This window comes from Erythrolamprus reginae, chromosome 6, assembly GCF_031021105.1.
Source record: "Erythrolamprus reginae isolate rEryReg1 chromosome 6, rEryReg1.hap1, whole genome shotgun sequence".
Taxonomy (NCBI): domain Eukaryota; kingdom Metazoa; phylum Chordata; class Lepidosauria; order Squamata; family Dipsadidae; genus Erythrolamprus; species Erythrolamprus reginae.
In genome coordinates this window covers 72,620,652-72,644,324 of record NC_091955.1, presented here as the reverse complement: position 1 = coordinate 72,644,324, position 23,673 = coordinate 72,620,652, and the positions used below count along the sequence as shown (strand labels likewise).

At 38.9% G+C, this 23,673-nt stretch overlaps 1 protein-coding gene across 2 annotated transcripts in view; it reads left to right on the top strand.

Annotated features, from left to right (window-relative positions):
* Positions 1-23,673, top strand: part of ABTB3 (ankyrin repeat and BTB domain containing 3) — a 264,027-nt gene that overhangs the window by 203,562 nt on the left and 36,792 nt on the right. For both annotated transcript variants that reach the window (XM_070756234.1, XM_070756233.1), the window contains exons 4-6: positions 8,608-8,760; positions 17,830-17,995; positions 19,799-19,888. In XM_070756234.1, coding sequence (XP_070612335.1) covers positions 8,608-8,760; positions 17,830-17,995; positions 19,799-19,888 — 409 coding nt within the window. The remainder of the gene's footprint in view (positions 1-8,607; positions 8,761-17,829; positions 17,996-19,798; positions 19,889-23,673) is intronic.

The window sequence follows — 23,673 nt, the reverse complement described above, 5'->3', positions numbered from 1 at the left end:
ACTCCAATATAATTTTTTTTTTTAAATCATCACCACTCACTCCATAAATACACTAAATACACTCACTGGTCAGGGGCTAGGATCTAACGGCCCCAGGCCTGGGGTCATAAATAGGTCTTTAAACTTTTCGGAAGGCAAGGAGGATGGGGATGGTGCAAATCTCTGGGAGGGAGCTGATTCCAGAGGGCCGGGGCCCCCACAGAGAAGGCTCTTCCCCTGGGCCCCGCCAATCAACATTGTCTGATTGACGGGAACCTGAGGAGGCTGACTCTGTGGGACCTGACCGGGACTGGGATCCGTGCGTTTTTTTGTTTTATTCTGTTCTATTATTCATTCTATAGAATTATTTTCCTATGAATGTCTCAAGGAAAATGTACTTCAGTAGTTTCTGTCTTAGTATTAATTTTTCAAGGCTGTGTACAGTATTTTCTCTCTAGAGATCTAACCCCTAAGTCCTTGTGCAAAAAAAAAAAAGTAACCTAATGTTCTGCAGGCTTTGAATTTTCTGCTCAAGGTTTAATTGACTTGCCCTTTGGTTTGTCCCTGACTTTTAATTTTCAGCCCCAGAGTTAATGTGTAGGGAATTTATGGAGTGTGTGCAGCGTACTGAATGGTGATCAACTCCATGTAAAGCCTTAACATATATTGCAAGCATATTTATTGCATTGATGTCCCTTAGTCTCCAGTATGGTATGCATTGTAAAATATGGGAACAAGATGTTGAGCAGTTCATAAGTTGAAGGGCAATAATGTTGGGAGAAAATTTAAATGATCAACAAATCATGGCGACAGAGTTCTGAAGATAAAGCTAGCGAGAGATACACAGAGATATAAACAAACAGCCACACCAAACCATCTTTCTCTTCAGATGTATTTTGGCTGCATGGCCAAAATCCAAGACATCTGGCAGGCACCTGGTTGGAAAGCTGATCTATACATAATGCATACAAATATAATAATACTTTTATGCTGTGAATATATTGGCAATGGCTAATGTCTCCTTGGACATTTTAATGAGCACAAACGAATCTGCCAATACAATAGGGAGAGGAGATGCTGTCCTTGTTCCCTGCAAGCACACCCAGACTTAACCACCGCAACCATCTATTCCCTGATAACTTCTTGGAGAAAGAAAAAAGAATGAAATTTATTTATTTATTTATTTATTTATTTATTTATTTATTTATTTATTTATTTATTTATTTATTTATTTATTTATTTATTTATTTATTTATTATTTAGATTTGTATGCTGCCCCTCTCCGCAGACTCAGGGCGGCTCACAACAAAATACAGCGCATCATAACAAATCCAAATAGCTTTAAAAACATTTAGAAATATTTAAAAGGAACCCCATTTACTAGCAAACACACACACAAACATACCATGTATAAATTAAACATGCCCGGGGGAGGTGTTTCAGTTCCCCCATGCCTGACGGCAAAGGTGGGTTTTAAGGAGTTTACGGAAGGCAGGGAGAGTAGGGGCAGTCCTAATCTCTGGGGGGAGTTGGTTCCAGAGAGTCGGGGCCGCCACAGAGAAGGCTCTTCCCCTGGGGCCCACCAACCGACATTGTTTAGTTGACGGGACCCGGAGAAGGCCCACTCTGTGGGACCTAATTGGTCGCTGGGATTCATGCGGTAGAAGGCGGTCTCGGAGATATTCTGGTCCAGTGCCATAGAGCAGGAAGAAAACTAAAACGAAGTTTGGAGAAATGAAAGAGAAAAAGGGATCACAGGAACGGGGGGGGGGAGGAGGAAATATCTAGAAAGCAAATGAGAACCTGACAAGATGTGTATGACTGATTTTTAGCATAACTGGGGATTTTAGATTGTCTGTTTAGTTTTAATCAATTGGATTTGACTATTGTATTCTATTATTTTTATATGTTGTAACCGCCCCAAGTCCTCGGAGAGGGGCAGCATATAAATCCGAATGAATGAATGAATGAATGAATGAATGAATGAATGAATGAATGATAAAATACAATCGCATGTAGACTTATATACCACTTCATAATGCTTTGCAGCCCTTTCTAAGTGTTTTAAAAAGTCATCATATCCCCCCCCCATAACCTGGGTCCTCATTTAAGAATCTCAGAAAGATGGGAGGCTGAGCTGGTAAGGATTGAACTCCCAGCAGTGAGTAGAGTCACCCTGCAATACTACCTTTTAATCTCTACTTTTTATTTTTTTTAAAAAAAAAGCTTTATATCAAGGGTGTCCAACCATGGCAACTTTTAAGATCTGTGGACTTCAACTCCCAGAGTTCCCCAGCCTGCCAGCCATCTTCAAAAGAGTGGCCTGTGTCTTTTAAATGCAGATGGACTGCTGAATCTAGTCCTGATGTGTTTGTTTTAGTGAAGGGGTAGCATCAGAGTGTATTACTATAATGCAACTGGCAATTGGAACAGAGTTCTTTTCAGGTGGGGAGGGGGAGTAGAAGATCTAATTCCTTATCATCAGAGTGTGTTAATATAATACTGTGTATCAAATACTGATGATCCGATGGTCATTTCGAAAAATCCTTTCTTAGTGAGCAGTTCTGGATATTTCATGATGAGTGAGTGATATTTGGCAACAAAGTCCATATTTTGGACAGAGAGGATCGCTGTTTTGAAAGGGGGGTTAAAGAGGCCATCTATGTCAAAACTGAAAACTTTCTCAAGGGGAGGGGAGGGATTACATCATCATCTATTGCCAATCTGCAACACAGTCCTTTCAACAGTTCCAAGAAAACCTCACACCAATTTGCACCATTCAGGTGACCTTGATGGCACAGATAAACCTCCAGGTGACCATAACAACCTGATGAAAGTCCAGCTGTCTGCAAGGAGTATAAATCCTTCTACTCCCCACCATTCAGTCAGAGCTGAAGAAGCTTCTTGGATGAGAAGCAAAACATCTTTGAAGACCCCCCCCCCGAAATTCCAGTTGTCTTTTGGGGTGGGGGCTGGGGGGAGAAAGAACCATTGGGACAACCATGACCCGAATGACTGAAAATCTCCATAAACATTTAGCCAAAGTTGAACATCCCTGTTTTATACCAAGACACATCCTTGATATATCGAATTCAATGTTGTTTACATTGACTTAGTAGCAAATCCTCCCTCAGTCACACAGAAGCCCTTTTCAAATACACCTAAGATGCTGGAGACTGAATGGAGATACTGTACATTGGAGATGAGCCAAGGTGGTGCAGTAGGTAGAGTGCGGGACTGCAGGCCACGAAATCTGACTGCTAGAACTGCAGGTCAGCTGTTCAAATCTCATCACCGGCTGAAGGTTGACTCAGCCTTCCATCCTTCCAAGGTGGGTAAAATGAGGACCTGGATTGTGGGGGCAATAGACTGGCTCTATTTAAAAGTGCTATTGCTAACATGTTGTAAGCCACCCTGAGTCTAAGGAGAAGGGTGGCATTAAAAAAACCGAATGAATGAATGAATGAATGAATATAGAAACATAGAAGACTGACGGCAGAAAAAGACCTCATGGTCCATCTAGTCTGCCCTTATACTATTTTATCTTACAATAGATATATGTTTATCCCAGGCATGTTTAAATTCGGTTACTGTGGATTTACCAACCACGTCTGCTGGAAGTTTGTTCCAAGGATCTACTACTCTTTCAGTGAAATAATATTTTCTCATGTTGCTTTTGATCTTTCCCCCAACTAACTTCAGATTGTGTCCCCTTGTTCTTGTGTTCACTTTCCTATTAAAAACACTTCCCTCCTGAACCTTATTTAACCCTTTAACATATTTAAATGTTTCGATTCTGTTCCCCCCTTTTCCTTCTGTCCTCCAGACTATACAGATTGAGTTCATTAAGTCTTTCCTGATACATTTTATGCTTAAGACCTTCCACCATTCTTATAGCCCATCTTTGGATCCGTTCAATTTTGTCAATATCTTTTTGTAGGTGAGGTCTCCAGAACTGAACACAGTATTCCAAATGTGGTCTCACCAGGGCTCTATATAAGGGGATCACAATCTCCCTCTTCCTGCTTGTTATACCTCTAGCTATGCAGCCAAGCATCCTACTTGCTTTTCCTACCGCCCGACCACACTGCTCACCCATTTTGAGACTGTCAGAAATCACTACCCCTAAACCCTTCTGAATGAATGAATGAATGAATGAATGAATGAATAAATAAATAAATAAATAAATTTCTGCTAGGAACTGAAATAGGCAATGGCTCCTCAAGTTTTTAATATTTCTGTATTGCTTTGCTTCTAATTTGCTTTGTATAATAGGCGGTTTGACCCAGCTAGAAGGCAGGACTTAAATGTTTGTTTATTTATTTGTTTGTTTGTTTGTTTGACTACTATGCCACCCAGTCTCAAAGTACCTAAGCAAGGTAGTTCTTAGGATAAGAAACTCTTAGGAAATCCCACAGTTTTAGGCCAGAAACCTGGATTCTGGAGAAAGGGAGTAACAGATCACTTTTGTGTTATTGCCAAGAAGTTGAGAAGTTGAACTGTTACTTTTATCTCTTTTAACTTTACTTTAGCAGACAAGCAAATTACTTTGCAACTTGGTATAAAAATATAGGTATATTTATGAATAATCTTAAAAGGTTTTCAATTGGCCAATCTCATTCGAAGGCTGAGCTCTACCGCACAATTTTCTCATTGTTCTTACAGCAGTCACAAACTTCAAAAAATTTCCCAAATCAGCTGCGTATCATCCTTTGAAACTCATGCTTCTCCTTCCCTAGAGACAGACCAAAGCAAAGTCATTCCGTTCTTGGGGCTGAGGGCTTTTTCATTGGACAAACTGCCTACCTGACCAAGCTAATATCCATCAGGATTACACTGAATTAAAAGAGGGGGGGGGGGAAGGCACATTTATTCCCTTGAAATGTTTGTTGAGCTAATACATTTTAAAATCTGCCTGAAATTAAAGTGGTGGGTGGCTTTTATGTTTTGCTTTGCTGCTTGTGCCTTTGCGAAAGGCAAGGAGAGAGTCAATTGTTCACAGAGCACTAGAGTGTGATTGTGGGAGAGTGTAAACTTAGCAATTTAGCAGCATTGATTGAATAGCTGCAGAAGCACAAGCTCACTAATCAAAGATAGTCGCAGTATATGACAAAACAAAAGTTAAGATAGTGGCCATGTTCAGGGCACATAAAAATGGATGGTACTTGTTAGCATTGTTGAGGGCACCATCTTGAGGGTTGTTTTTTCTAAAACCATACTTTGGAAACATTCCTCTTAGTTGGAGAAAGGATGTACTGAAGATACTCTCTAGAACGGTGATGGCAAACCTATGGCATGGGTGCCACAGGTGGCACGTGGAGTCATATCTGCCGACACGTGAGCCATTGCCCTAGCTCAGCTCCAGTGTGCATGTGTGTACCAGCCAGCTGATTTTTGGCTCACACAGAGGCTCTGGGAGGGTGTTTTTGGCTTCCCAAGAGCTTCCAGAAGGATGGGGGAGGGCATTTTACCCTCCCCTGACTCCAAGGAAGCCTTCGGGGCCTGGCGAGGGCAAAACATGAGCCTACTGGGCCCACCAGAAGTTGGGAAACAGGCTGTTTCCATCCTCTTAGGGGTGGGGAAAGCTATTTTCACCCTTCCCAGGCATTGAATCTTCAGATCGTGCAGAATGCAGCTGCGAGAGCAATCATGGGCTTCCCCAGGTATGCCCATGTCACCCAACACTCCGCAGTCTGCATTGGTTGCCGATCAATTTCCGGTCACAATTCAAAGTGTTGGTTATGACCTATAAAGCCCTTCCTGGCATCGGGCCAGAATATCTCCTGGACTGCCTTCTGCCGCACGAATCCCAGCGACCGATTAGGTCCCACAGAGTTGGCCTTCTCCGGGTCCCGTCGATTAAACAATGTCGTCTGGTGGGTCCCAGGGGAAGAGCCTTCTCTGTGGCGGCCCCAACCCTCTGGAACCAGCTCCCCCCAGAGATTAGAACTGCCCCCACCCTCCTTGCCTTCCGTAAACTCCTTAAAACTCACCTCTGCTATCAGGCATGGGGGAATTGAGGCATTCCCCCTCCCTCCCCCGGGCCTATATAATTTATGTATGGTGTGACTGTGTGTATGACTGGTTTAATAATGGGGTTTTTAAATGTTTTTTAAATTTATTAGATTTGTTGTGAATTGTATGCTGTGAGCTGCCCCGAGTCTACGAAGAGGGGCGGCATACAAATCTAATAAATAAGTAGGTAGGTAGGTGGGTAGGTAGGTAGGTAGGTAGATAGATAGATAGATAGATAGATAGATAGATAGATAGATAGATAGATAGATAGATAGATAGATAGATAGATAATGCATGTGGACACTGACCCATGTGTGATAGTACATGGGCATGCTCTTTTGGCACCTGAGGAGAAAAAGGTTCGCTATCACCAAGGAAAAAAAGGTTCGCTATCACCAAGGAAAAAAAGGTTCGCCATCACTGCCCTAGAACATGGGTGTCAAACTCGCCATGTCATCTTGCCGTCTTGTGACATTTCTGACTTTCCCCCCATTCACGGAATTGGGGGTAGGTATGTCCTGCACTCAATCAATCATGCATCTGGCCCGTGAGCCACCAGTTTGGCATCCCTGCTCTAGAAATTTACATTTAGGCTCTAATCTAGGATCTCCAAATTTGTATTTATTTGTATTTATTAGATTTGTATGCCGCCCCTCTCTGCAGACTCAAGACAGAGAGAACAAGGTGGGGCAAATAGATTACATAGATTACAGATTACATGAGCCAAACCTTTTGAAGAAAGCTAACCACATATGTTATGAATTTTGCAGTTTAAAACTATAAATAAAAATAAAAACTTGATTTAAGGCTCTCTCTCTCCCGCCATCTCTCTCTCGCTCTCCCATTGTCCCACCCTCTCTCTCTCCCCTGCCTGCTTTCTCTCTCTCTCTCCCACTGCCCCACCCTCTCTCTCTCCCGCCCGCTCTTTCTCTCTCTCTCACTGTACCACCCTCTCTCTCTCTCTCCCGCCCCCCTTCTCTCTGCCTCTCTCTCCCGCCTCCCTTCTCTCATACACACTTTATCCAGTCAAGCAGAACCATATTGGTGTTTATAATAATATATCAATTACTTTTGATTAATGAAAAACATTATGCAATTCAGTGTAAATACCGATACCTTGGTACAAACAAAATTTCTCAAGGATTTTGCAAGCTGTGATGCTGCTACGAAATTTCTGGTAAGGGAACCCTTTCTGAGTAATGCTTACTGTAGTATCTACGGTACTTAATTCCTACAATGCAGCTCCTACCAGCGAATCCCTTCCCATCTGCATTGCCTTTGCCTTCACTAGCTAAGTTTCAGCAGGAAAATTTCAGCATGATTAATTAGAGAGTGAGCTAATAAGAGGCATTGACTCAGCTCATAATTAGTCTGGACATTTCTAACTGCAGATTATGCTGCTAAATATTCAGCTGCTTTCCTTTGCATCGTTTGTCATCACATATTTATTGTGATCCCCAGAGTGTATCGTATATTACTCTCATGCCATATCACCAGATGTTTTTTGACACAGGCTGAATAGGCAGAGTTTAATAAGCTGCCTCTTTGGAAGTCTGCAAGATATATCTGTGTGCCTCCCTTTTAAGTAGCTAGATCAAGCCCTAAGCCTTTCTTTTAAATTCTGCTTGTATTTTCTGTCCTCTTCTGGAATCCTGTATTTGTAATGAGAGAGTGCAACAGTATTCCTTGTGCCAGAGGCAGGACAGGTTGCAGTTTGGTAATTAAAAGAAGAGACTGCTGAATTCTGGTGGCTATCATTCTGAAATTTATTTTATTCCAAAAAGCTTGCTCTGGATTGCAACTTTAAAAGCAAGATATCAGATACTCATGGAAAATATTACAACCTTCACAAGATCATTGGGTTTTATAGTATCAGCAGACATGTTGTGTTCAGGACACTGAATAGTAACATGTATGTTAACATTACGCCCCTTTTGGAGTTAATATTCCATCATTCTTTTTATCAGATTGGTTGAGAGGAAGGAGGGCGCTATCCTATTATTCTGGTTCTTTGTTTATATCTGAAAAAGAAGCTTTGATAAATTCTACTTCTCTGACTGTAAAGTAAATGAGTAGCTGATTTGACTATGAGTAGGATTTAAGCATGGAGTAAAAGTGTGCTAATCCCAAGGGAAATACAGATGGATTGAAAATAAAACATAGATTCATTTGCAAACATTTGAGAAATGTTATTACAGGGAAAGGAAGCCAACTTTTGCTGGTAAAAAACATTCTTTTATTTTTATATATTTTATATTTTAAATAATTTAATTATATATTATTTTTTTATAATAACCAGAGTTAGTGAGAGTTGGGTGGCGTACAAGTTGAATAAAGTATTGGTACTAGTCCACTATATAATAATAATTATAATGATCCCAGGTTCTTGGGAAAGATTTGATAGGTGGATAAAAAAGTCTAAACATCTGGCTGACCATAATAATAATAATAGTAGTAGTAGTTGTTATTTTTATTGTAATGTAGCAATAGATTATCATTGCTATTATTGCACTGTTTGCTTAACTGCATTGTTAAGAGCTTTCAGCATGTCTGAGAATCATGGACAGATCGTGTTTTGCCCAGGCAAACCGGCTTCTTTGTTTTGCTTTGCAGGCCGTTTATCGTGCTGCCCCCTCTGATGGAATGGATAAGAGTTGCTCTGGCTCACGCCGGGCACCGCCGCAGTTTCTCGGTGGATAGTGACGATGTACGACAAGCAGCCCGTCTGTTGCTTCCAGGAGTTGACTGCGAACCTCGGCAGTTAAAGTAAGTCTGTGCAAAGCAGTGGCATGATAGGATGAAGAAATTGCTGTGCCGTAAACAACCCAGAACAAGAGGTCAATTGCATATGCAGATCCGAATCTCTTTACATTTTTTTAAAAAGCCGTTTCACAAACTGCATTTCTTTCCACAGAGCGACTGCATCTGTAAGGCTGATGTGCTTGCATGTTTACCTGGATCACGCCTTAAGCCCTTCCGTTTGAGTTCTTGCTTGTTTTTCTCTTGTGTTATCAGATATGCATTCTCCTTCTTCAGAGGGATTGAAGTGTTCATCTGATTTAGCTGAATCTTGCTGTGCCTGTTTGCAAAATTTGGAGCCGCTGCTTCAAAAGGCTGTAAAATCGCCTTCTTCCTCTTCCTCTGGCACTTAGCTCCTGCTCTAAGGATTTGCTTTTCACATGCTCTCCCTTTCTGAAAAGATGCAGCGTTGCTATTAGTTTGGCTTGTTTTTAATGTGATAAATAAAAGGCAGCATCGCATCTAACAATTTCACAATGCCACTGTACATTTTATATGTTGGGTTTTATAAAGAAGGCTGTTGCCATGGTTCTCACATATGTGGAAGGTTTTAAAAAAAAGAACCATAAAAGTAGATGTATTTTGCATTTTGAGAGATTTCACCCCCTGCCTCCCCCTGCCCTTACACAAGATGACCTAGTGTTTGGCATTAAGAATCTGTCAAGACAGGAATAATCATGTGGTTGCTGAAGATCCTCAGAGCAAAACAGAAATGACAATTCAGAGGTCTTCTTTGGAGACCAGTGATTTCAACGCCAAACAGACATGAATATTTTTGTCAAGATCTTCACAGTCTATTACAAGATCTCCCTTCGCTATATGAGAAAAGGATTGTCTACTATGTATATGTTAGCAGATTTCAACATTTCTTGTATCAGTTGTGGGGGGAAAGGCTTCCAATGAGGTTTTTAAGCATAAGTCATAGGATATGAAAAAAATGAGTGTTTGGATTTTTTAAATTATTATTATTTGTTTTGTCAAGTACATTTGGGTGGTATACAAAAACATAATTATGTTTATAAACATGATAATAGTAAAAGAGAAACATTAGGACAGGGAACAGAAGCACGCTGGTGTACTTATACACACCTCTTAGGAATCGGGTGAGGTCAACAGTGGATAGTATAAGGGTAGATTTTGGGGGTTTAGGTGATGATACTACAGAGTCAGGTAGTGAGTTCCATGCATCAACTATTCAATTTCTAAAGTCATATTTCCTGCAGTTGAGTTTAGAGCAGTTTCTGGGTGTTAGTATGTTGTTATTATTGTTTTTGCTGTAACCTTGATGTTCCTTAAGTCACCTACCGACAACTAGATACAAAGTAGGGGAAACAATAATGTCAACAATGTATTGTATCTTAGAATGCAGTAGTTGAGGTCTCTTGTTATTTTTGTGCCTTTTAAGTCACTGTTGACTACCTGGATTAATCCCTGCAACTTTCTTGGAAGAGGCTGGCCATGGCCTTCTTCCCATGGTTGAGAGAGAGAGACTAGCCTAAGGTCACCCAGATGGCTTTGGGTCTAAACTAGACATAGAATTCACAGATGCCCAATTTTTAGCCTGGTGCCTTAACCATTACACCAAAATAATTCTTCAGTTGAGAGCTTCCCTTAGAGAAGGAGGTTGCAGATTGCATTGCATTGAGTGAATCTGTAATCTCACCAAAGTGGGTAAGACTGGATCCAGGACAGTGGATTGATTTCTCTTGTCAAGAATAATCCTGCTTTATTTATTTTTATTTTATTTTTTTTACATGTAGGACTGAAAAGATGATTTATATCATTTTAATTGTCATTTTCCACTGAAAGAAAAGGAAATCATTCTCAATGTTGCAGTGTTTAGGGGCATTAAGAAAGATGTTTGGAACTTGCATTGAGACTGCAGGCACAGGTTGCCATTTACACACACACACACACACACACACACACAGAGAGAGAGAGAGAGAGAGAGAGAGTTGTGTGTGTGTCACATGTTACTACAAATCTTGGAAAAGTCCAGCATAGCTATCCTGAAAAAACAACAACCAGAATCAACAGTCTAATATTCGTACTGTGGCTTGAAAGTGGTGAACTCTGAAGCTAAATGGTTAACCTCAGATTTTATTTATATTTCAGTTAAAACTCTCTATTGTTAATTGGGTAGTCTCTGTTACTGTAGAATAAACAGAAATTTGCCAGAATTTTGTTTATTCCTAATATATGCAATTACCTATGAGATCTTGGTGTCATGTTCATATTCCAGAAATCCCTTATTCTAGTTCTTTAAGTAGAATGAAATTAACTTCTCTCCCACTGATCATGATGCTATTGTAGCCAGAGGCTGGCCGATGCAATAAGTTCCAAGTTTCTTTGTTCTTTCTGACAAATGAAAGGAAACTCTTTCAAGGGAGATTTGCCACTCCTCAATCAGGAATGTAATATTGCCTTGCTTTGAAGAGACAGTCTGTGTTTTTTGCTCTTCTCTCCCAACTGTTATCCTATTGTAAGCATGCTGGTTTGATAAAGAAGTCCAAATGTTATAATACTTGCCTGACATCAGTTTTAAAATTATACACAATTGCCACCGTGCTTGCACATATCCTCTCTTTTTCATATTTTTATTTATTTGTTTGTTTGTTTGCTTATTTATTTATTTATTTATTTATCCAATACACAAATACATAGGAAGAAAAATAGACATGTGTTGATATAAATGAGGGTGAGAGTGGACTTAGAGGAGAGGATATATGAAAGGAAGAAAATACAGTATATAAGATAGGAGGAAGAAAAAAAGACAATTGGACAGGGGACGAAAGGCACACCAGTGCACTTACGTACGCCCCTTACTGGCCTCTTAGGAACCTGGAGAGGTCAATCGTGGAGAGTCTAAGGGAGAAGTGTTGGGGGTTAGAGGTTGACACAATTGAGTCTGGTCATGAGTTCCACACTTCGATAACTCAATTGTTGAAATCGTATTTTTTACAGTCAAGTTTGGAGCGGTTCGTATTAAGTTTGAATCTGTTGCATGCTCTTGTGTTATTGCGGTTGAAGCTGAAGTAGTCATTTACTGGTAGGACGTTGCAGCATATGATTTTGTGGGCAGTACACAAATCGTGTTTTAGGCACCGTAGTCCTAGGCTTTCTAGGCCCAGGATTGTTAGTCTATTTTCGTTGGATATTCTGTTTCGAGTGGAGGAGTGAAGGGCTCTTCTGGTGAAATATCTTTGGACGTTTTCAAGGGTGTTGATGTCAGAGATGTGATATGGGTTCCAGACTGATGAGCAGTAGTCTAGGATGGGTCTGGCAAAAGTTTTGTAGGTTCTTGTGAGGAGTGTGAGATTGCCTGAGCAGAAGGTGCGTAGGATTAGGTTAACAACTCTAGAAGCTTTTTTGGTGATATTGTTGCAGTGGGCTTTAGCACTTAGGTCATTCGATATTAGTATTCCAAGGTCTTTTACAGAATGTGGGTTAGAAGTGAGAGATTGTTTATTCAGTACGTATGTGTGGTTTGAATTCTTTTTGCCGATGTGGAGGATAGAGCATTTGTTGGTTGATATTTGAAGTTGCCAGGTGTTAGACCAGTCTGAGACAGAGTCCAGGTCTTTTTGGAGAGTGAGTGTGTTATCAGTGGTGTTGAAATGTTTTCTTAACTTGGTGAGCAAACATTTGTGTTTAGGCACAAAGGGTTGGATCAAAACAGTTGTCACTGGTCATTAAATCCTGATTGTCTGGCAATTGTCTATGCTTTGGTATTGACCAAGAAGATCAATTCTTGAGTGGTTTAATCATCTATAGAGAAGTTAATAGCGCAGTTATTTAGTAGGATTTGAAGGTGATGGATCAGTGTTTTGGATTCCAAGGATGGCATGTAGTTGGGTGACTCAAGAATGGAAAGATAATAGACTATAATTGCTATATATTTATGAAAAAACACATGCATGTGCCTGATTCTTTTATGCCTTCCACCCTTCCACATTTTCTGATATTATAGTTTGGGTACATATAATAAGCAAGCTCAAAGTGACTTGGTGAAAGCATCAATAATCTTACTTTATTTAAATAAACTAGGAAGAACAATAAAGTAAAATGACACAGAGCTAAATAATAGAGTAAAACAATATGGTTTTCTCCAAATTAGTTTCGATATCTCCTTTGCACGCTTCTCTCCTTGAGTGTCCTTGTCCGCGTCTCAAATTTTGGCTAATTCTCTCATTTCAGCCATAAGAGCTGCAATAATTAGGGACAAAAATATCACCCAGTGTGTGGCTGTAAACAAACTCCTTGACAACCCAGCAGTCTCTGATGCTGATGATTCCAGAGGATGAATAGCATTTGAAAACTTATTTGATAGGAAATTTGTCTAGATATTCTTATGTTTCATTGCCCAGCCTGACATGCAGTTTTGAGACTTTCTGAATTGAATCAGTATAACAAAAGAGTGGTGAACTGAAGCTGTTCCGCAGACTCCATTTCCCAGATATAATTTGCTTCCCCCAATAGTTTTGTCCTACCAGAAGAAAAAAGATACCAATGTTAAACAATAATGCTGAGTCATAGGATGTAAACTGCAACCTGATTGGGCCAGAGCATTATAAAACGCAAAGCACCTTTACAATGATTGATGACTGTTAATTGTTAGCTGTTGGTGGTGGTAATATTTTATTTATTTATTTATTTATTTATTTATTTATTTTGTCAATACATAATGTAGGTTTCAGAGGATATAATCGTGGTAAAATACATCAATAAAAGATTAGAAGATAAGACATTAGGAATAATATGGAAGAAATAATCATTGGGAATAATAGAGTTCATATACATGGAGCTAGTAGAAATATAAGAGAGACATTAGGACAGGGGGTGGAAGGCACCCTGGTGCACTTATGCACGTCCCTTACTGACCTCTTAGGAATCTGGAGAGGTCAACCATGGATAGTCTAAAGCTAAAATTTTGGGGGTTAGGGGATGATATAACAGAGTCTGATAAAGAGTTCCATGCTTTGACAACTCGATTACTAAAGTCATATTTTTTGCAGTCAAGTTTGGAGCGGTTAACATTAAGCTTGAATCTGTTGTGAGCTTGTGTGTTGTTGTGGTTGAAGCTGAAGTAGTCATTGACAGGGAGGACGCTGTAGCTTATGATCTTGTTAGTTGGCTGGCTGGAGCAGTTTTGATTGAGATAAAGCTATAGTGTTGATAGGGAAAAACCTGGATTGGTTTAGTATCTCCATGTAAGTAAGCTTTACTGCATATCCTGTAAGTAGAAGACTGAGACAGAAGATACTTTGATTGCACTGAGGAGTAAAACTGTTTGCTACTATTTTCTACAAAGGTATCCTCGTTATTTCTCTGCACTGGTTCATAAATCGCCACACTATAAATCCTGGTATCTTATCAAGTCCTACTGCGTGGACTACTGTATACTGTATATCTGGACAATACATTCATAACAATGTTTTAGAGTTCTTTATAATCACTCTGGACCTCTTATCACGGTTCAGTTTACTCTGGCAAAGGCAATATTGAAATTTGGTTATCCTTTGCATTGCGTAGGTGTGATTCTGTGGCTTCAACTAAGAGGAAAAAGTGGTTTGGGTTGGTTTCACCTTATCTCCCAACATCTGGATTCAAACCAGCATCTTTCACTGTATTAACCCTTTCACCTCCATAGAAGGTTAATATTTTATTGCTGGAGTGCCTAATGTGTATGGATTGTTCAGAAATTATATTTCTTCTTGCTGATTCCAGCTACTATAGCTACTAATACACAATTATTGTTTTATTTTAAAAATTATTGTTAATTATTGTTTTAATTAGGGGGGGGCTACATGTTCTTATTTCACTTTTGGAAGTCACAGAGGCTTTTAATAGCAGAGAGCAACCAAGAAACCATTTTCAGATTTCAGCACTTTTAGTTACATTTTTTGCAGTCAACCTTCCCCAACATAGCTACACTTCATATATAGATACGATCTGCTTTTCAAGGGTGGCTGAGATTTACAGTGACAATAATTGCAATCCTGTTTCAAAGAGTATTCACAAGATAAACATTGTTCATGGTATAGAAAGGTCTAATGACTGTGAAATGTCAAGGCCAGATACAGAACTGTTTATATTTAGCAACCTATAATCATAAAATGTATGCTCTAGGAATTCAAATTAAGGTAGAAAGCAATCCTAAATCCCGGTATTATAAATGGTCTAATTTTCAAAATGATCAAGGATAAGGTGCAAAAATAGCTATTTAGAAAAGGAAACAAAGATTGCTTGAAAGACAATGATTGAATTAGACCAATTAAGGGCTTATGAAGTGATTTGCACAGTTACAGTTTTACATTAACAGTCCATCAATCAAAATACTTTTTTAAAAAAGGAAAAGACAAAAATGGCCCAAAATTACAGTTTAGTTGATAAACTGTAGGAAGTCTGCAGAGCTGCAAGGGGCCCCCATCCAGTGCAAAAGTAATATTAAGGTGCCTCAAGGGCTTTCCAAAGTCATAGGCTGGTGTAAAGAAGAAAGAACAATAATAAGATTGCTGGATCTCATGTTTGATATAATAAAACCTAGCTGTTGACGTTTACCTGTTTCCCCCCTGTTTCCTTTCTCCCATAAGAGATGGAAAATAAAAGTGACAGCAACCAGGCAAACTTTATGTTAACAGACGATGAAATTTTTTATGTTTATTAGGAAAGGATGGTTAATAAGGGCCAGATCTAGAATTGTCATTAGAAATTAAAGGAAATAGCAGTTGTATATCTTTATATAAGTTGCATATCTTTACCGGCGCGTTCCCATCCCCCACCCACCCAGCCACCCTGGCTCCGTTTTCACTGGCACAAGGCCAGCGAAACAGACTAAAAGGAAAGGAAAGGAAAAATGTTTCCCCTTTTACATTTGAGCATCCAAGAAGGGACAGGAAAGGAGAAACGAAACGAAAAAAGAAAAAGATAGGAAGAGAGCAAGGAAGGAAAAAGAAAGGGAAGAAAGGATAAGGAAAAAGGAAGGAAATATTATAATATTACATTATTAATATAATACATTATATTATAATGAGTGCTTATTATAATGAAAAGTTAACGAAAGGTTGGATCTGAGGGTCCAACTTAGCACTTGGGTACCATAGGTACCCGTGACATGAGTGATGTTGAGCTGGCCACGCCCACATTGGCCATGCCCCCCCCCCCTTTCAGGCAGTGATGTACTCCTACGGGTACGGTCAGGAACGCAGAACTGATAGAAAAATTTTGAATTTTTTTCTTTTATTCCCTTCTGGTCTCTGGGTATGTTTTTGCTATTGCAGTAAATGAGGTTGAATGTGTATAATTTTAAAAGAGATGTGTGTGTGTGTGTTTGTTTGTTTGTTTGTACAGTTTATATAGTAGACAATGTATATTTTTGTGTGCCTGTGTGTAATATGTATGTATACATATGGCATCTATACATAGAATTAAATAGTATAGTTTGGATGTTCAGTAATAGTAAATAGTTAGGGAAACTGTATCTCTTTGAGACAAGGAGAGGTCAGACACCCTAATCCAAACCCTTGACGTGAGTGACGTCATGTTGGCCACCTTTAAGCCAGTCACATGATCTTTAAGCCACCCCCTGGTCACATGATTGTCAAGCCACTCCCACCTGATCACATGGCCAGAAAGCCACACCCACAAAATGCTACCCTTGAAGAGTGTTCGGAGATTTCAGCTGGTGCAGAATGCAGTAGTGCGTGAAATAACGGGCGTACCTTGGTATTGGTATTACTCCAACATTACGCGCGCTGCATTGATCGCCAGTCGGTCTTCGAATGCAATGCAAGGTGTTGGTTATCACCTTTAAAGTCCTAAATGGCTCAGGGCCAGACTGTTTACGGGACCGCTTCCTCCCTCATACCTTGCTGCGGCCAATAAGGGCACACAGAGTCGGCCTTCTCTAGGTCCCGTCTGCCAAACAATGTCGGTTGGCGGGAACTCGGGGAGGAGCCTTCTCTATGGTGGCTCCAACTCTTTGGAACCAACTGCCTCCAGAAATCTGCATTAACTCCACCCTACCAGTCTTCCGGAAATCTCTTAAGACCCGGCTTTTCTGGCAGGCTTGGAATTAGGCTGATTTTAAGTATGTACGGTATGTTTTTTATATTATTGTTATTACTGATTTTTATTATTAGATTTTAACTTTTTTTATTGTTGTTGTATTTATTCTGATTGTTAGCCACTCAGAGTCCATTTTGGCATATAAATACAATAAATAAATAAATAAATAAGCCATGCCCACAGTGTGGTAATAAAATTTTTTTCAGCCCTTCAATGCCCCCAGGTCAAACACAACCCTCATATGGTCCTCAATGAAATCGAGTTTGAGATCCTTGCTCTAGAGCAGTGTTTCCCAACCTTGGCAACTTGAAGATATCTGGACTTCAACTCCCAGAATTCCCCAGCCAGAATTCTGGGAGTTGAAGTCCAAATATCTTCAAGTTGCCAAGGTTGGGAAACACAGCTCTAAGAGAATCACAGGTTGGAGATGCTACTTGGCTAAATGCAAGGCAGAGGTTTTCCTCCACTGATGACTGTCTATCTTTTAAGTGCTATCATCCTACAGTCTACTTTTTTTCTCTCATCAGGTCCCCCCCCTCCAAAAAAAAAGAGGAGGGAGATTTTTTCCAGCTCTGGGAACCAGTATTTTTTGATGGATCTGAGCTTTTAGCCCAGATCTATTTGACCATAGTCTCTGTCTATTAGCTCTAATCTATCTGAGTTCCTGCTTTTTCCTGACAATTACTGGGCTCCTTTAAAATTTAAGTAGCAATCAAATGTCATAACCTCAATTCTATATTAAGGGAAAGAAACTCGGGGCAAAAATGTGGCACACCGGTTCTAGAAGAGCCTGGTAGGAATAGTTATGGTTTGGAGGCGAGATTTCCCCTAAGTGGATCATCCTTGACAGTTCATTATTCAGATTGTTTGTTGCAATGGCAGTGTATGTCATTCAAAGGCAAAATGTGTCAGTGGGAAAAAATGAATTTCTTTTGAAAGAATTTTCTAACTCTTTGCTTCAATTCACAGAATTGATGACTGCTTCTGTGCTTCTCGGAAACTGGACGCAGTGGCCACAGAAGCAAAATTCAAGCAAGACCTAGGGTTCCGGATGTTGACCTGTGGCCGAACAGATCTGGTCAAGCAGGCCATATCTTTGCTGGGGCCTGATGGAATTAACAGCATGAGTGAACAGGTATAAAGAATTATAAACTTATAAACTATAAGCTGGTGAGACCACATTTGGAGCATGTGCCTCTATTTAATTCAAAGAAAAAAACAGCAATTTTTGTTCTTCATTTGTGCCTAATTTTGTCAAAGAAACATTAATCACAAAGGATATTTCGATCAGACGGACAGAACATTTCAGATTAATATAAATCTGTAGCTAGAAGTCTCTGTAGTGAAGAGTCAGTTAATACAGCAGTATTTCCCTAGAGCTAGGCACTCTCAACAGAGTTGGCTGGCATTTAATTTCAAATTAAATCAGTATATATTGAAGACATGCATACCAAAGCTGCTACTTCTCCAATTGCAGTTAGTATAAAGTTCCAGTCTAACCTGTTAAAATGAAACAACAGCATAAAATTGATAAAGGACTGCTCTGCAAAATAAATGCCCAATATTTTATTCTTTGTAGGTAACAGTAGAGTAGAGTCCAGAGTCTATATAGGTCTTGATATTAAAACTTTCATCTTGGCAAAGACGCGTTCATCAAAATTTAATAAATAGCTTTTTAAAAAGCAATCATGGGCTTCCCTAAGTATGCCCATGTTACACCAACACTCCGCAGTCTGCATTGGTTGCCGATCAGTTTCCGGTCACAATTCAAAGTGTTGGTTATGACCTATAAAGCCCTTCATGGCATCGGACCAGAATATCTCTGGGACCACCTTCTGCTACACAAATCCCAGCGACCAGTTAGGTCCCACAGAGTTGGCCTTCTCCTGGTCCCGTCGACTAAACAATGTCATTTGGCGGGACCCAGGGGAAGAGCCTTCTCTGTGGTGGCCCCAACCCTCTGGAACCAGCTCCCCCCACTTAACAACCACATGATTCTTTTAACAACTATGCCAAAAAAGGTGGTAAAATTGTGGCTGAATGTTGAGGACTTCCTGAATCCATCTAAGAACAATAATAATAACAAGAGTTGGAAGGGACTTTGGAAGTCTTCTAGTCAACCCCCTGCTTAGGCAGGAAACCCTACACCACTTCAGACAATATTTGCTTAAAAACTTCCATTGTTGGAGCATTCACAACTTCTGGAGGCAAGCTGTTCCACTGATTAATTGTTCTGTCAGGAACTTTCTCTTAGTTCTAAGTTTCTTCTCTCCTTGATTAGTTTCTACCCATCTACATTATTAATATCTCACATCTGTTTTTCTAAACAAAATCTGGGGGGAAGGGGGAAGTTTGGTGAAATAAATGGACAAACCTAAACATGCAAATCAACTTCATATTTCATAAGGTTATCATTATGTGCCTCAGGAGCATTTCTTGTGGGATTTTTTTCGGCCTATAATGCTAGCAATAAGATGAGCTGTATAGTTGTCTCCTTTTAATTTTTCCTCACATATCAAATACTGTAATGTCAAATAAAACTTGTCTGAATCAAATAATATCAAATGAAATTTGTCTGACTCAAATAATATCAAATAAAATTTGTCTGACTCAAATAATATCAAATAAAATTTGTCTGAATCAAATAAAATTTGTCTGAATCAAATAACAAATAAAATTTGTCTGAATCAAATAACAAATAAAATTTGTCTGAATCAAATAATATTCAATAAAACTTGTCTGAATTAAGTATCAAATAAAATATTTCTGAATTAAATAATATCTTTGTGGATTGATAGGTATTTGCATATGGTCTAGTGTCCTGCTTTTTATATTTGAGTCTTGGTCTGGTCACTAGGATATCACCTTGGGATCCTGAATGAAAGATCACAAATCAAAGACTATAAATCAATGATTATGAATACTGCTGTCCACACAGGGTATGACTCCATTGATGTATGCTTGTGTGCGGGGTGATGAGGCCATGGTCCAGATGTTACTGGATGCTGGAGCAGACCTAAATGCTGAGGTGAGACTATTCTTATAATTGTATCAGTTCTGGGAAGACAGGTTAAAAATGCAGGAAGCCAGAGACAAGGGCACTTGTGTTTTAAAATGTCGTGTGACTTGGTTACAACAGTTAAAATGTAAAATCCAGATTTAATCTTTTTTTGAACCATCTTCAGGAACATTTTTACCCTCTGATGCATGTAGCACTCCATCTCTTTAATAATGGTTTTTGCATACAGGAATGAAAAATAGGATCCTTGAAAACCAAAAGTTATTGAGCAAAACAGCAATGTTTATCCAGCAACGACATCAAGGCTTAGTCCTTTCTGTTGCTAAACCTAGTCCCCAATGGCAGTAGTTCTCCACCTGTGGTCTGCAGATCCCTGTGATGTGATCATGACATCTGCGAAGGCTTTAAGAAATATTATGATTTAAATCTTGAGTCTTGGGTGTCTTTGGACATGGTCTGTGGCTACAAAGAGGATTTTAAGGAGGCTTGTGTGATGAAGAAAAGGTTGAGAGCCACTGTTCTATGTTATCTTCCAAATGTATCATTTCATATTATCAATATTATTATTTAATGATCTTAAGATTGTAGTTCTTAATGTATTAAACATGGCTAGATTCATCAATTTTAATTTTAATTTTTAAATTTACTGCACTATCATCTACCAGGACCTTTAAAGGTTTTATAGTAAGCCAAAGCCAAACAAGCCATCTTACTAGCATGATATCCAAATCAATCCAACCTACTTTGTGCTTTAGCCTATCTTTCTCTTTGATTGGGCGCTTCATTGAAATTTAAATACCAGAAATTTTAAGCTTGATTAGTTCACTAAGAAGTAAGCCAACAAAATCTTGCTGGTAAAACTGTGGTCACAAGCTACAAAATTTGTCTGCATCAGTATTTTTTTTTTTTGAGTAATGGCTGCATGTACAAGGTCTGGTATACATGCTTCTTTCATATAAGCTTATATTTAAAGTAGCTTAAAGTAGCTTAAAATCACTTCGAGCTCCTGAACAAAAGGTGGCTTATATATCAGTGAATCAATCAATAAAACTATGACATTTTATGCAGGCAGAGAGTGGACTTAACCTGCCGGGCAGTCAGTGAATAAATAATAAAAAAGAATAAACAATAAAGAAGTATCTCATACAAAGCATATTCATCCGCACTCTATGTTACTAGTGTCAAACATGACACTTAAAATAAAACATAAAAAGAAAGTTAGTCACCATGAAATGAGATGTTTGAGGAAAACTGCTGGAGTGACCAGAAAAGAAAGAATGGGCATAGAATTTTAAGCTACATCCAAAAACAACAAATTAAGTGGTTTGCTCACCTGGAGAGGAGGTCATGAAATTCCATGCCATAGGGCAAAAGGTCAAAGAACACAAGGTAGACCAAAAAGAAGATGGAGAGACAACATTAAAGACATACCATAACAACATCAATTAATAAAGATTGAGGCTGCCAGAAGAGCAAGAACCAGTACATTTTATTTCCTCAACACTTGAAGCGATAAAAGAGGAAATGAAGAAAAGGAGGAGGAGGAAGGTCATTTTGTGTAAAAGGTACACCAAGGTATTCAGCCTCTTTTCAACATCCAATTGAAATGAGATGCTCTTTCTTTTGCCCTCATAATTTCTGTTTCTCTTCTACATCCTGTGGAATAGTGATCTTTTTACAATCTTTTTACAATCCAAAGACGGGCTACAAGAATGGTGGAAGGTCTTAAGCATAAAACGTATCAGGAAAGACTTAATGAACTCAATCTGTATAGTCTGGAGGACAGAAGGAAAAGGGGGGACATGATCCAAACATTTAAATATATTAAAGGGTTAAATAAGGTCCAGGAGGGAAGTGTTTTTAATAGGAACGTGAACACAAGAACAAGGGGACACAATCTGAAGTTAGTTGGGGGAAAGATCAAAAGCAACATGAGAAAATATTATTTTACTGAAAGAGTAGTAGATCCTTGGAACAAACTTCCAGCAGACCTGGTAGATAAATCCACAGTAACTGAATTTAAACATGCCTGGGATAAAGATATATCCATCCTAAGATAAAATACAGAAAATAGTATAAGGGCAGACTAGATGGACCATGAGGTCTTTTTCTGCCGTCAGACTTCTATGTTTCAGACTTCTAATAATTTTTGTGTCCTTATTCAGAAGACTATTTGGCAATATACATATATGACAATGAACTAATAACATAATTTCTTCTCCTTTAACATAAGTTGCTCACCATTCTACTCATAGAGCTCCTGATTTACATTTGCCAGAATATAGTTTGGGACAAATCTTGCAGAATCAGTTCTTTGTAAGATTCAAGTCCAGAATTGTTGGGCCAGGATGAAAAACAGGATGTAACATTTTTGTTTGTTTATTTTTTAGTCTGCCTACCCACAATACAATGAATGAATAGTAGCTTTTTTTCAGGGGGAAATTATGCTTTCTATTGCTGATAATGCAGTGGAAATAGCAAGACTTAGTAGTGGGAGATTTATTAATTTTTGATGGCTTCACAAACTTTGTGAACCAATTGTAGAGAAGTGACAATCTCCATATTGGATGGATGGATGGATAGATAGATAGATAGATAGATAGATAGATAGATAGATAGATAGATAGATAGATAATGAGGACCAATTGAAAATAATTAAATAGGATATAAATATAATTTTCATCATGCAAGAGGATACTGAAAAGCAAATATGGAGAATGAAGAAAAAGGTGGTTGAAGTTAATTTAATCATGCTTTGTTGCAAATCATGCTTTGCTACTGGCAGAAATTTTGATGAAAAAGTGGGATAGACTAAGATAATGCGGTCACAAAATTCTAAAATAGGACCCAGTGCTAGACTTTTCTGTTTCTTTGCTAAAGGTGTTTAATTTATTAGCGATTGAAAATTGATGCAATCTGGTTTGACATTTGTTGAACTATTTAAAATTGGTTTTTCATGGTGTTTGCACAACAGAATTTCTGGTGGAATGCTTCATTGGAAAACGAAGAGTGTCTTTTAAAAATAGATAAGATTTTCTTTGGCATGAAAAATTGCTTATAACAACCTGAAAACCATCACCTTTAACATTTCCTATACTGTTACATTGCAATCAGTGATTGGCTCCTATGGGAACGGTCAGGAACGCAGTTCCGGTAGCAAAATTTGGAGCTCCACCCCAGAGCACCCTGAAAGATGTTGAAACAAAATTTATAAGCCATGCCACAGTGTGGTAGTAAAAATTTTGGTAGCCCATCACTGATTCCAATCTATTTATTTTATTTTATTTATTTTATTTATTAGATTTGTATGCCGCCCCTCTGCGCAGCATCTTGATATCAAAGAACTTTGTCATTAACTGTGATGGGACATATGCAATGAGACAACATTTATTTGTAACCTTCAAGCCAACAAAGGCTTATTAGCAAACCATGTTATAGAAGGCATTTGTGTTTCCTTAGGGCTAGTTATAAAAGTAGGGACAGGAATCCTACAGCTGGGTGATACTAAGTATAAATTATAAAATCTTTTTTATTTGTACTCCCCCCAAAAGAGGAGGTAGTGGTTTCTGAAAGAGAGAAGCAGAACCAGTTTGGTCTTAATAGTTAAGGCACCAGACTAGAAAACAGGAATTTTAATTTCTAATCCTACTTTGTGCATAAAAACCAGCTTGGGTGCCTTTGGGCCAGTCACACTCTTTTAGGGTGGTTCTGGAAAATGTTGTGGAATTTGGAAAGAGATGGAATAGATGTATAATTTTGACTTTTGTTCACATGGTATGAAGTTACAAGCTGGA